The sequence below is a fragment of the Gasterosteus aculeatus genome, chromosome 3, assembly GCF_964276395.1.
Source record: "Gasterosteus aculeatus chromosome 3, fGasAcu3.hap1.1, whole genome shotgun sequence".
Lineage (NCBI taxonomy): Eukaryota > Metazoa > Chordata > Actinopteri > Perciformes > Gasterosteidae > Gasterosteus > Gasterosteus aculeatus.
Genome location: NC_135690.1, coordinates 15,284,091 through 15,296,927, shown reverse-complemented (window position 1 = coordinate 15,296,927; position 12,837 = coordinate 15,284,091). Strand labels below are relative to the sequence as shown.

At 43.5% G+C, this 12,837-nt stretch overlaps 1 protein-coding gene across 15 annotated transcripts in view; it reads left to right on the top strand.

Annotated features, from left to right (window-relative positions):
• Positions 1-3,903: 3,903 nt before the first annotated feature.
• Positions 3,904-12,837, top strand: part of obscnb (obscurin, cytoskeletal calmodulin and titin-interacting RhoGEF b) — a 38,838-nt gene continuing 29,904 nt past the window's right edge. For 14 of the 15 annotated variants that reach the window (XM_078099628.1, XM_078099630.1, XM_078099638.1 and 11 more), the window contains exons 1-14: positions 3,904-4,146; positions 5,029-6,127; positions 7,560-7,829; positions 7,945-8,205; positions 8,454-8,759; positions 8,854-9,120; positions 9,304-9,410; positions 9,823-9,991; positions 10,417-10,692; positions 10,773-11,054; positions 11,278-11,553; positions 11,638-11,913; positions 12,029-12,322; positions 12,508-12,789. In XM_078099628.1, coding sequence (XP_077955754.1) covers positions 5,038-6,127; positions 7,560-7,829; positions 7,945-8,205; positions 8,454-8,759; positions 8,854-9,120; positions 9,304-9,410; positions 9,823-9,991; positions 10,417-10,692; positions 10,773-11,054; positions 11,278-11,553; positions 11,638-11,913; positions 12,029-12,322; positions 12,508-12,789 — 4,156 coding nt within the window. In that variant the 5' untranslated portion in view covers positions 3,904-4,146; positions 5,029-5,037. Of the gene's footprint in view, positions 4,147-4,645; positions 4,763-5,028; positions 6,128-7,559; positions 7,830-7,944; positions 8,206-8,453; positions 8,760-8,853; positions 9,121-9,303; positions 9,411-9,822; positions 9,992-10,416; positions 10,693-10,772; positions 11,055-11,277; positions 11,554-11,637; positions 11,914-12,028; positions 12,323-12,507; positions 12,790-12,837 lie in introns of those variants that run through there. The other variant, XM_078099624.1, reaches the window with a different exon arrangement.

Here is a 12,837-nt window from a genome sequence, read left to right as displayed (position 1 = left end):
TCCTCCCTTTGAATATTTCTTGAATATTTCCATGAATATCTTCATGAATATTTTCGTGAATATTTTCATGAATATTTTTTGATTATTTTTTTGAATATCTTTTCTTTCACCAACCATTAGCCCACTAGTTCCCTATGAAGATCACTCCTTTTGTTTTCCTCGCAATATTGTAGAAAGCAAGATACGTGCCAAACACAGGTTTCCTTCTCCCCTTATCACATATAATCTTTGTAATGAATCCTCCCTTTGAATATTTCTTGAATATTTCCATGAATATCTTCATAAATATTTTCGTGAATATCTTTTCTTTCACCAACCATTAGCCCACTGGTTTCCTATGAGGATCACTCCTTTCGTTTTTCTGGCAAATTTTTAAAAAGCAAGATATGGGCCAAACACAGGTTTTCCTTCCCCTAATTACATATCATAGTCTTAGAAATCAATCCTTGAATATTTCTTGAATATTTCTTGAATATTTTTTGAATATGTCTTGAATATTTCTTGAATATTTCTTGAATATTTCTTGAATATTTCTTGAATATTGTTTCGAACCTTTTTTTTCACCAACCATTAACCCACTGGTTTCCTATGAGGATCACTACTTTCGTTTTTTTGGCAAATTTGTAGAAAGCAATATATGGGCCAAATACAGGTTTTCTTCTCCTTAATTACATATAATAATCTTAGAAATCAATCCTTGAATATTTCTTGAATATTTCTCGAATATTTCTTGAATATATCTTGAATATTTTTTGAATATTTTTTTGAACGTTTTTTTTTCACCAACCATTAACCCACTTGTTTCCTATGAGGATCACTCCTTTCGTTTTTCTGGCAAATTTGTAGAAGGCTAGATATGGTCCAAACACAGGTTTTCTTCCCCCTTATTGCATATCATAATCTTAGAAATCAATCCTTGAATATTTCTTGATTATTTCTCTAATATTTCTTGAATATTTTTTCGAACCTTTTTTTTTCACCAACCATTAACCCACTGGTTTCCTATGAGGATCATTCCTTTTGTTTTTCTGACAAATTTGTAGAAAGCAAGATATGGTCCAAACACAGGTTTTCCTTCCCCTTATTGCATATCATATTCTTAGAAATCAATCATTCTCTTGAATAATTCTCTAATATTTCTTGAATATTTCTCGAATATTTCTTGAATATATCTTGAATATTTTTTGAATATTTTTTTGAACGTTTTTTTTTCACCAACCATTAACCCACTTGTTTCCTATGAGGATCACTCCTTTCGTTTTTCTGGCAAATTTGTAGAAGGCTAGATATGGTCCAAACACAGGTTTTCTTCCCCCTTATTGCATATCATAATCTTAGAAATCAATCCTTGAATATTTCTTGATTATTTCTCTAATATTTCTTGAATATTTTTTCGAACCTTTTTTTTTCACCAACCATTAACCCACTGGTTTCCTATGAGGATCATTCCTTTTGTTTTTCTGACAAATTTGTAGAAAGCAAGATATGGTCCAAACACAGGTTTTCCTTCCCCTTATTGCATATCATATTCTTAGAAATCAATCTTTCTCTTGAATAATTCTCTAATATTTCTTGAATATTTCTTGAATATTTTTTGAATATTTCTTGAATATTTTTTGAATATTTCTTGAATATTTTTTCGAACGTTTTTTTTTCACCAACCAATAACCGACTGGTTTCCTATGAGGATCACTCCTTTCGTTTTTCTGGCAAATTTGTAGAAAGCAAGATATGGGCCAAACACAGGTTTTCTTTGCCCTAATTACATATCATAATCTTAGAAATCAATCCTTGAATATTTCTTGAATATTTCTCGAATATTTCTTGAATATTTCTCGATTATTTCTCGAATATTTCTTGAATATTTCTTGAATATTTCTTGAATATTTTTTCGAACGTTTCTTTTTCACCAACCATTAACCCACTGGTTTCCTATGAGGATCACTCCTTTCATTTTTCTGGAAAATTTGTAGAAAGCAAGATATGGGCCAAACACAGGTTTTCTTCCCCTTAATTACATATCATATTCTTAGAAATCAATCCTTGAATATTTCTTGAATATTTCTCGATTATTTCTTGAATATTTCTTGAAAATGTTTTGAATTTTTTTTAAATATTTTTCTGAACATTTTTTTTTCACCAACCATTAACCCACTGGTTTCCTATGAGGATCACTCCTTTTGTTTTTCTGTCAAATTTGTAGAAAGCAAGATATGGGCCAAACACAGGTTTTCTTCACCCTTTTTACATATTATAATCTTAGAAATCAATCAATCTTTTGGATATTTCTTGAATATTATTTTGAATATTTCTTTGAATATTCTTTTGATTCTTTTTTGGAACATCTTTTTTCATCAACCATTCATAATCAATCATTCTTTTGAATATTCTAAAAATACTTATTTTTGAATATTTTTTTCACCAACCATTAACCCACTGGTTCCCTATGATGATCACTTCTTTTGTTTTCCTTGCACTTTACTAAATAAACACAAAAGATGTGTGGGATTTCAAAAATGACTCTGGCGACTCCTAGCGGTTGCATTTGAGAAGATACTAAATCATTTACCACCGAAATAATGATGTACCTAAGAGAGAAAGGATGTTGGATATCATATTTCACACACGTGAATTTAATGTGTCCATGTTTAATTGTGTCGATAGTCTACTTCCGTCCGTTTTTTCTCCGTTAACATCCTCCTGTGCACAGCAGGTCAAACCACCCTGGCTCAACTTAAATCCTGTAGTCTAATCCAACGTTGAATGGTGGAAAGTATTCTTTCCGACATTAGTGACATACTTTTGTATGACTTCACTTTGTGGGTTTGAATAGTTGCTGACTTTTGTTTTGTATTTGTCTGCATATGCTTCTCTGTGCCCTGTTGTTATCCTATGTCAATACTGTTAATTCTATATAATTTGTTAATAAACACTATATACCTCTATTTTGAAACACACTATTTAGTATATTCCCCCCTTCCTCCATTTCAAATAATTTGCTATGGTGAGGTCCTCACATCACGGCCCTGGCCGCCCTGGCCGCCTGTCCCCTGGGGTGCTGAGGTTTGTAGAAGCAAGCAGCAACGGTGGATTACTGTCTGCTCGAGTTTCTGCAGGTTTAAATCAGGGTCCAGTCGACCTGCTGCTGTCAGTCATTGGCATTGGGGGAACGCCCACTCTGGAAGACCTAAATAAAATACCGTGGAGGCCAAAGAATAGGGAAGAGAGGGGTAAGACTTGTTACCCATTGTTTTATAGCATACCATTAAATATAAATGATATGTGATGAAGTTAGGCGTAAGAAAAATGAAATACCCTGCTAACTAGTGATTGCTACCATGGTAAAAAATAGTTTAACCATTGCAAAGATGTAATGTTTGTGTTAAAGGCTTTTGCACACTATGAAGTCATAACTTCATTATGGGCCTGACCAGCCGGTAAAGCAGCTGTCAACATGGCGGCTGAGGATTACAATGTGGCATGAGCTCAAACTGCCTCAATCACACATGCACACTACACACATTCATACACACAGGTGGTAGGAATAAATAAATAAACTAAATACTAAACTAACTAAATAAATAAAAAATATTCAAGTACTTATGTACAAGACAAAAAAAAAATCTTAGTTACTTTTCACCATTACAGCACAGGGAAATAGTTTAAATAGTGTGTGTACAGTTTTGCTGTACACAAAATGTACACACATTTGCAAAGTAAGTCCAGCCATTGGGCAGTGGAATACAAGTATAAAAAAGCCTTTAATTAAACTACTTCAAAGTAGTGCAGTACTTGAATAAATGTAGCTGACAGAATCCACTGGTTTTATTCAGCGTCATGAGTTGTTTTTAAAATCTTAGTGCGCGGACCAGCGGCCTGTCTCCTATCTCCTACCTCCTAACTGTGGGACGAGTCTATTTGAGAAAGGAGGCTGCGCGTGAGCTATTTGGCATCATGAGGTACCAGAGAAGAAAGAACAAATAAGTCCCGTCGCAGGAGACCGGCAGGGGGTGTTTCACCATCCCGGATTTTACAGGCGCCACACGAGGACATTTGAGCGCAAAGAAGACCTTTTTTGGACTCGTAAATCGTGAGGTTGGAGTTGGAGCTTTCGGCCCACATCTGATGAGTGGCTGAAGACTCAAGGTGAACGAGTCCTTCGACGCAAAGTAACACGACATTAACATTCGGAATTAATGCCGGAATTTGACCGTTTTTCCATATTTTCTTCCTTCATTTATTTAGACTTAAGTCGAGTGTTAACGTGACGTTGTGGTATCTGACGTATGTACTTTTCCACCGTGACGTTCCCGCTGAGACGGATTCAACTTCCAGTTTTCAGGCTGACTCTACAGTTCTAAATAAAAATTAATTAGAGCAAACGCGCTCCATTCTTCGCCGGTTTACGAAACGCAAGTTACACAAAGTAAATTCCGGCGTTTTTTATTTTATATTTTTAAAGGCGTCTTTTTGTAGCAGGGGTGACGTCACGGACGCAGATTACGCGAAGTGCGTTTTCTAAAGTGGAAGCTTTATCAAACAGCTGATATCGCTTCTACAAATGGCAATGCGCAGAGACGGGGTCTGACAGCTGAGGTTATTTTGGGGAGAGGCGGTTCGAGGGGACAGAGGTGACCAAGCTGGCAAATGTCCCCCCTTTGAGAGGAACATATCTGCTCCATTTGACCTTGTTACAAGGGAATCCATCGAACTGCTTTTTCTATTAAATAGACGGCGTGGGACAGAGTCCAGTCTCGTATTGGTGAATGTCTGCAGGGCCATAAGGGGATGGGGGGGTGATGGGGGTGGGGGGTGTTGGCGGACAGTTGGTGTAAATGCCTGCCACTGTGGGTTGATGTCTATTTTCATAACATATTCCATTGAGTGCCCTTAACAAACTGTCCCGTCTCACAATGGTTTGGGTTTGTTTCTTTGTGATCGAATGCGTTGCCAGAAAGGAGTAGAAATGTTTAAGCCAATCTGTTACAGTTCAGCAACATACAGCTTTTCTCTTTTTTTTTGTTGCAGGAACCAACAATGGATAAAAACTTGTTCGGAGGAGTCCCCAGGTTCCTCACCCGCCCGAAGGCGTTCTCGGTGTGCGCCGGCAAGGACGCCACGCTGAGCTGCACCATCGTGGGCAGCCCGACGCCGCTGGTCACCTGGGAAAAGGAGAAGCTGAAGCTGACCTCCGGGGGACGCTTCAAAACCGTGGAGGATGGAGACGTGTACCGCCTCACCGTCTACGACTTGACTCTGGAGGACAGCGGCCAGTTCATGTGCCGCGCCAGAAACAGCGTCGGGGAAGCCTACGCCGCCGTGACCCTCAAAGTGGCCCTGCCGGGAGAGATGGCTCCGAGGGCCCCGGCCTTCACGGTTAAGCCCGCCCCGGCGCGCGTGGCCTTGGGAGACGACGTTGTCTTCCACTGCCGAGTTGTGGCTCACCCCGAGGCCAACTTCGACTGGGAGAAAGACGGGCGCTACTTGGGGGAGAGCAACCGCATCAAGATTGTTTCCGACAGTGACGGCAGCATTTTGAAGATCCAGAGCGTGCGCAACCTCGATGGCGGAACCTACACCTGCAGGGCCCAGAACACCGTCGGCCGGTCGCACTGTGCGGCGGCCTTAGTCGTGGACGCCCAAGACTCCCGCCACCTGGCCGCAGACAAGAACACCTCCCTCCTTTCTCACCTGCAAAAGCGCAAGGAGGAAATGAACAAGGACATCTCTCTCTATCGCACCGGGGAAAGCCGGTCCTCCGTCTCCTCCTCCTCCTCCTCCTCTAATGCCAACGTCGCCGACAGTTCTCCGAGTCTGGATAACGAGCTGAGGGCGTCTGCGCTGGCAAAGCTGCCCAAGGGCGTGTTCACCCGCACCTGCACGGTGACCGAAGGCAAGCACGCCAAGCTCAGCTGCTTTGTGACCGGTCACCCGAAGCCCCACATCACCTGGAGGAAGGATGGAGCAAACATCCGCGAGGGCCGCAGGCAGGTCATTTACGAGGACCACGCTGAGAACTTCATCCTCAAGATCCTCTATTGCAAGCAGACCGACAACGGTCTCTACACCTGCAACGCGACCAATATGGCCGGCCAGACCTACAGCGCCGTGTTGGTCACAGTCAAAGGTGAGATGGTCACGTCTTAAGGAAAGTGAGCTGTTAGTAGGGTCATCTATTTTTTTCCCGCTACTGTACGTGTTGAAACCAGCACACCGAAGCCTTCTTTAAAGCTCCCAAAATGCTCGTGGTATTTAACAACAAGGTGGAATTCTGGTTCAACGGGTGTTGAGTTGCACCTATTTTCTGCAGGCGATGAGTAGTTCGCAGATGCTAAGATGGTCACTCACTCCCCGAGGCACTTTGGCACCACTGCGTGTGGGACTCCCACCAGAAATTGGCCGGCGGGACGAAGCTGCTGGGTTGTAGATATCTGTAGGTGTGTCCGATAACGAGGGCCATCGTGCTTCTGAAACCGGACGCTTCCGCTGCTCCGTTTGCAAGTTGTCCGTTTGCAAAAGTCAAAGGGTGTGTTTTGCGATGGAAAATATAAACGTTGTGAAATCCAAGTTGCTGCATGAACCTTGTTTTCAATTTTAGATTCCATACACTTGGTACAGCATAGAAACAAACAATAAAAGGAAAAACAACAAATAGAACTAGAGGGAATTATTACTTACTTACTAATATACCGGTATGATAACAATGGAAATGAGGGGGAAATGTTGGCTTTTGTTCTTTGTAAAGTAGCTTGGAGGATATATTTAAATGTAAATATTGCAGTTTGAAACTATATCCCTCATTTGTGGTGCAGAGACAAGTTTGAAGACGGGGAGATGTTCAAGGTGTACTCTGCAACACCAGGCTCTGAAGTACATTGACAACATTAAAACCATTAGTCCCTTAAATATACGCAAATATCAGTGACATTATTTTTCAGTTATTAAGCAAATCACTTTTGAAATGGTCATAGGAGCGTTTAATGAAACACACCAGACATCCGTTTAAATGCCAAACCTCGGCTTCAACAACCAAGTTGAAGTTGACCACAGTTGACTACTTCAAGCTTTTTCTTTTTCTTCTATATTATTAAGCATGTTTGCTGACTATTGAGTCAAGTTTTTGGTTTTCAACAAAATGTAATCTAATCTCTTCTAAAACGCTTCTACCCTGAACTAAAGATTAAGGTGAAATCAGGAATCAGGAAACATTTATTGCCAAAATATGTCATTACAAGGAATTTGTCTTGGCGGTTGGTGCGTGACAATAGACAACAAGACAGCAGTGCACAAGTAATAAAATAAGGTAAAATGAAATGCTAATGCAATGGGTTAGTAAGGCTATGGGTTAGTATAAAACAAGAGAATAAAGTTAGAGTTCAAAATTTAAAATATTAAAAAAGTAAAAAAATATTAAGCATAAAGTGCACTATCGAACAAGTAAGTGACGAGTGACGACAAAGTGAAAAATTACAGTTAAAGTGACATGTATTGTAAACTACTGCATTTTCCACACATGTGCTAAACTGCATAACCTGAAGATCCTTTTTTTTCCCCTTCAGAGCCTAAAGTGCCATTCAGGAGGAAGCTTCAGGATGTAGAGGTTCAGGAGAAGGCGTCCGCCACGCTGATGTGTGAGGTTCCTGTTAGTGCGACCATGTCCAACTGGTTCATGGAGGAGACGCGGCTGCAGCAAAGCACCAAATATTACATGGAGCAGGAAGGCACCCTCCGGCGTCTCACCATACACAATGTCACCACCAACGATGACGGAGTTTACATCTGCGAGATGAAGGAGGGCAGTCGCACCGTGGCTGAGCTCACTGTCCTGGGTGTGGTTCAAACTGTTCTTTCTTTATTTTGTCGTGGATGTTATTACAATGGTATTATCAGGAGCAATTTATACCACGTTTCTTCACGTAACGTCTACTTCCTCTCTGATCCCAGGGAACATAACTAAGAAACTTCCCCGCGTGACGGTGGTACCCGTCAGTGACACCGTCATCTTCTGCGTGGAGCTGGAGCAGCCCTTCCCAGATGCTCACTGGACTCGCAACAGAGACAAACTGCAGGAGGATTCCCGTGTTTCCATTGCGTGCGTGCTCAGACAATACACGCTCACGATTAGGGATTGCCAGGCCGATGACTCGGGAGAAGTGGCCTTTGTGGCTGGAGACTGCAAGACCTCCACTCGATTCTCCGTCACCGGTGAGGATGATTTCAGATTCATTGCATCTTTTCAGGATGGCTTCAAATTTGGTAATTGATGTGTCAGTAACAAAACACTTCAATAAATAAAGCGATTATCTCTGTTTTCACCCCCCAAAGAAGTGTGCTTTGGTCCCTGACCTGATTTAAAACCTGATCTGATTGACCAACTCTGTGATGCTCAGGGAACTCTGTTGAGCAGAAAGAAGACATTTAATATTTATCGAACCTTCTGCTCTTTCGCGCAGCTGCAAGGAAGCATCCTCCCGATCCCCCAGTCGATGCAGTGGTGCAGAACAAGACCGACTCGTCCGTCACCATCCGGTGGTCTCCTCCCGACAGCGAGCGCCCTGTACCCATCAAGGGCTACATTGTGGAGAAGAGGAAGATCGGCACTCAGACATGGCAGAGGTGCAATGCCGGCGAGACCATTGTTTCAACAGAGGTCACCGTCTGCAGCTTCACGGAAGAAGCCACCTACCAGTTCCGCATCTCCGCCATGAATGACTTTGGCCAAAGTCCTCACCTGGACGTGCCTGGAACCTTCTACCTCGGTGAGACCCACGCCTCCGTGGCGTTTGTGGTTATGTGCCGTTGTTGGGTGCATTTCTCTCTCTTACTCAAACCCGGTTTGCTCGTTGTGTCCAGAGCCCAGTGCTGAAATCAAGAAAGGCCTGACGAGCAGCGTCGCACACTGCGGCGAGGAGTTCTCCATCTCGGTGGAGCTGTCCGCCGTTTGCTCCGGCTTCTGGTCACTGGGGGGCCGCCTGCTGCGCAGCGGAGCGGACTACCTGATCACCAGGTCCAAGAACACGCACACGCTGCTCATCCGTGTCGTGGCCATGGAAATGAACGGAGCCGAGGTGAAGTTCGTGGGCGGAGGCTCGCAGAGCAGCTGCATCCTCACTGTGAAGGGTGAGCACGCACACTGCAGCGGTTAACATCCACAGAAGAGTACGATAAAACATGTGCAGAAATCGAAGTACATTCGCTTTTCTGTATTAAAACCTTTGTATTGGTTTTGGTTGAATGCCGTTAGTATTTAGCGTCATGCTTTGCCACAGCAATATGATATAGCCTTCTTTCCCTTCTCTTTAGCTCCTCCTGTGAGGTTCACCAACAAGTCGGATGTGGCGGAGGTGGTGGTCTGCAGCGCCCAAGCCACTGCTCAGCTGACCGCAGAGGTGTCGGATTACGACGCGCAGGTTTGTGACGGGAACATTCGTGTACCTGTTGCTCTACAGATATGCACGGATAGCAAAGTATCGCTAGCTGTTGTGTCATTGAGTAGGTTATTTTTCTGTGCTATTTTAAGTGAACTTTCACTTAAGTGAAAATCTGCTTTCTGATGAAGAATTGTACTTCAGCAGTTGTACGTCCGGTTGTAATTTCAGAGGGGTATGTTATATTATTTTGCTGGGACCCTCTTTTTTTATTGGCAAAGTTGGTAGGGGGTATTAATAGGGAGAATGATTAAGTCAGTCCAATGTGCCGCGTATCTTATTTCATGTTACTTAGTTTTTAAAGGAGGCACTATACTTAAATGTCCGTAGTCCTACTTGAGAATAATCCTCAAGCACTTTTAAAATTATATTTGTTAATGATCTGTTTCCCCAGGTGGTTTGGATGAGAAATGAGCGGGAGGTGAAAATGGGAAAGAAGTATGAATGTCTGATCAACGAGCGCAAGAGGATCCTCACGGTGCACAATGTTACCGAGGAAGACGTCGGCACCTACGAGTGTGTTTTAGCTGACGATAGAATGCCCCTGCGACTCGCTCTTAAAGGTACGCCCCTCAAGAAGTAGTTTAACTTTATTGCAGACACAATCTGTAATGAAAGTATCGTCAATAAACTCCTCCTGGTGTAAATTTGTGTAAGTAAAGGGAGCTGGGCTGTACCTCCGACCCGCCTGCAGACAGTTAGTCTCATGTGCCTGAAATGTGATCCGCTCGGATGGCTGCGAGCATTTGCTCAGGAGCCGTCAGAGAGAGGAAAGAGTTACCTGTCACCGTGCAGTCGGCTCGTTCACACATGAGCTGCTCCGGTAACAAACACAAAGATAGAAACGGTCAAAGTGCTTTAAATAATTGGTTTTACACGGTACACAAATTTTCTAAAACATGTATAATTTCTATGAAATCGACTCTAATAACTAAACGAATAATTTGTAAAGAAGTCATGACTCAAATTCAATCGCTTTTTCTCTAAGACGAACCGGCCAAATTTCTGAACAAAGCCAGAGGAACTGTGGGAATGTCATCTTCCCTCAAAGGAGACCTTGAGCTGAGCTGCGAGGTTTCTCCCGCCAGCGCGGCCGTCGCGTGGCGGAAAGATCAAGTGGAGATAACTGAGGACCAAAGAACTACCTTCGTCTCCAAAGGGACTCAAAGGAAACTCATCATCCGGAACGCCAAGAAAACCGACGAAGGACATTACTCCTGCGAGACCGCGGCCGACAAAGTCACATTCCAGGTCAAAATAAAAGGTAAGCCTGTACAGTGCTTTTGTTATATTCGATACAAATCACAGGTGTTACTATCATATGAAATGTGCTTTCTTTCCCAGAAACTCAAGCCGTAGCTGCCTTCTCCAACAAGGAGTCAGTCCAGAAGGAGGTGAAAGCTTCTCTCTCCCAGAAGGCCACTCTCAGTTGCAGCGTTGCGGATAGCAAGACAGAAGTGAAATGGTGCAAAGACGGCAAGTCGTTGATCTCCAGTCGGACTATTTACTCGGAGATGAAAGGCAACACCCGTCAGCTGGTGATTGAAAAGGTGGAGAAGAGCGACGCTGGGGAGTACACGTGCGAAGCCGGGGGGGATAAGCTGGTCTTCAAGATATTTGTTCCAGGTAACAATACTCGATTGATGAATTGATTCATATAATTTTACACATATTTTATACATATTTAAAAAATCCAATCACAGAGTTTTTGTGAGCTCCTGCATGAAGGGGAGACAACTTTTTAAAGAGACAACTTTTCCTTGATGACTTGATGTTGTTTAAATAAGGAGGATCGTTGTGGATCCTAAAGAATGCTCTTAACAACACTACTTTTTTACGTCACCCTCAGAGATTCAATCAGCTTTCTCCAACAAGGAGTCAGTCCAGAAGGAGGTGAAAGCCACTCTGTCGCAGAAAGCCACCCTGAGCTGTGAGGTCGCCGACGCCAAGACGGAGGTGAAATGGTGGAAGGACGGAAAGCTGCTGGCCACCAGCAAGACGATCCGCACCGAGTCTACAGGCAGGAGTCGCCAGCTGTTTATAGACAGCGTGGAGAAGAAGGACGGTGGAGAGTACGTCTGTGAGGCTGGGACTGAGAAGATGGCTTTTAAGATACACGTGGCAGGTACGGGAAGATGGATTTTCCAAATAATAATAAATGGAATGTTTTTTGAATCTGATATTTTCTCCATCTTACCTCCTCCATCAGAAGCCCAATCAGCCTTCTCCAACAAGGAGTCAGTCCAGAAGGAGGTGAAAGCCATTCTGTCGCAGAAAGCCACCCTGAGCTGTGAGGTCGCCGACACCAAGACGGAGGTGAAGTGGTGGAAGGACGGCAAGCTGCTGGCCACCAGCAAGACGATACATACAGAGTCGAGGGGTAAAAGCCGCCAGCTGGTGCTAGAGAGCGTGGAGAAGAAGGACGCTGGGGAGTACGTCTGCGAAGTTGGGACGGAGAAGCTGGTCTTTAAAGTACAGGTGGAAGGTGAGGAGAACTTTTGAACTGTTGAATAAAAAGATAAAATAGACATTTAGTCACAATGGATTCTGGCTGTACTGTCGGTTGCTTCAGTCAAGAGATATATTGTGCTCCTCTACAGGTGCTTCGAAGGAGATCCAGGCTAAATCCGCTTTTCTCAGCAAAGACTCGGTCCAAAAGGAAGTTAAAGCGACTCTCTCCCAGAAGGCCACCTTGAGCTGCGAGGTAGTCGATAACAAAACAGAGGTGAAGTGGTCCAAGGATGGAAAACTGCTGAGTAGCAGCAGAGCAGTTCACATGGAATCAAAGGGCCAGACCCGTCAGCTGGTGATCGACAGCGTGGAGAGGAAGGATGCAGGAGAATACGCCTGTGAGGTCGGAACAGAAAAACTGGCATTTAAAGTGCAGGTGACAGGTATGAGAAATCAGAGGGACTATTGTGTGAGATTTGTTCGTGCTTAAGTTCATCTCTTCTGCCGTGGGGATGATGATCACATTTTGAGGGGTACATTTTGGCCTGTATGATATTGACCCAGACGTTGCGCAATATTCTAATGACGAAGGGGGGCAACTACTTGACATTATTTTCATTTTTTGTAGAAAGCCAATCCAAGTCCTCCTTCTCCAACAAGGAGTCAGTCCAGAAGGAGGTGAAAGCCACTCTGTCGCAGAAAGCCACCCTGAGCTGTGAGGTCGCCGACGCCAAGACGGAGGTGAAATGGTGGAAGGACGGAAAGCTGCTGGCCATCAGTAAGACGATCCGCACCGAGTCTAAAGGCAGAAGTCGCCAGCTGTTTATAGACAGCGTGGAGAAGAAGGATGCTGGAGAGTACGTCTGTGAGGCTGGGACTGAGAAGATGGCTTTTAAGATACACGTGGCAGGTACGGGAAGATGGATTTTCAAAATAATAATAACACTAAATGGAATGT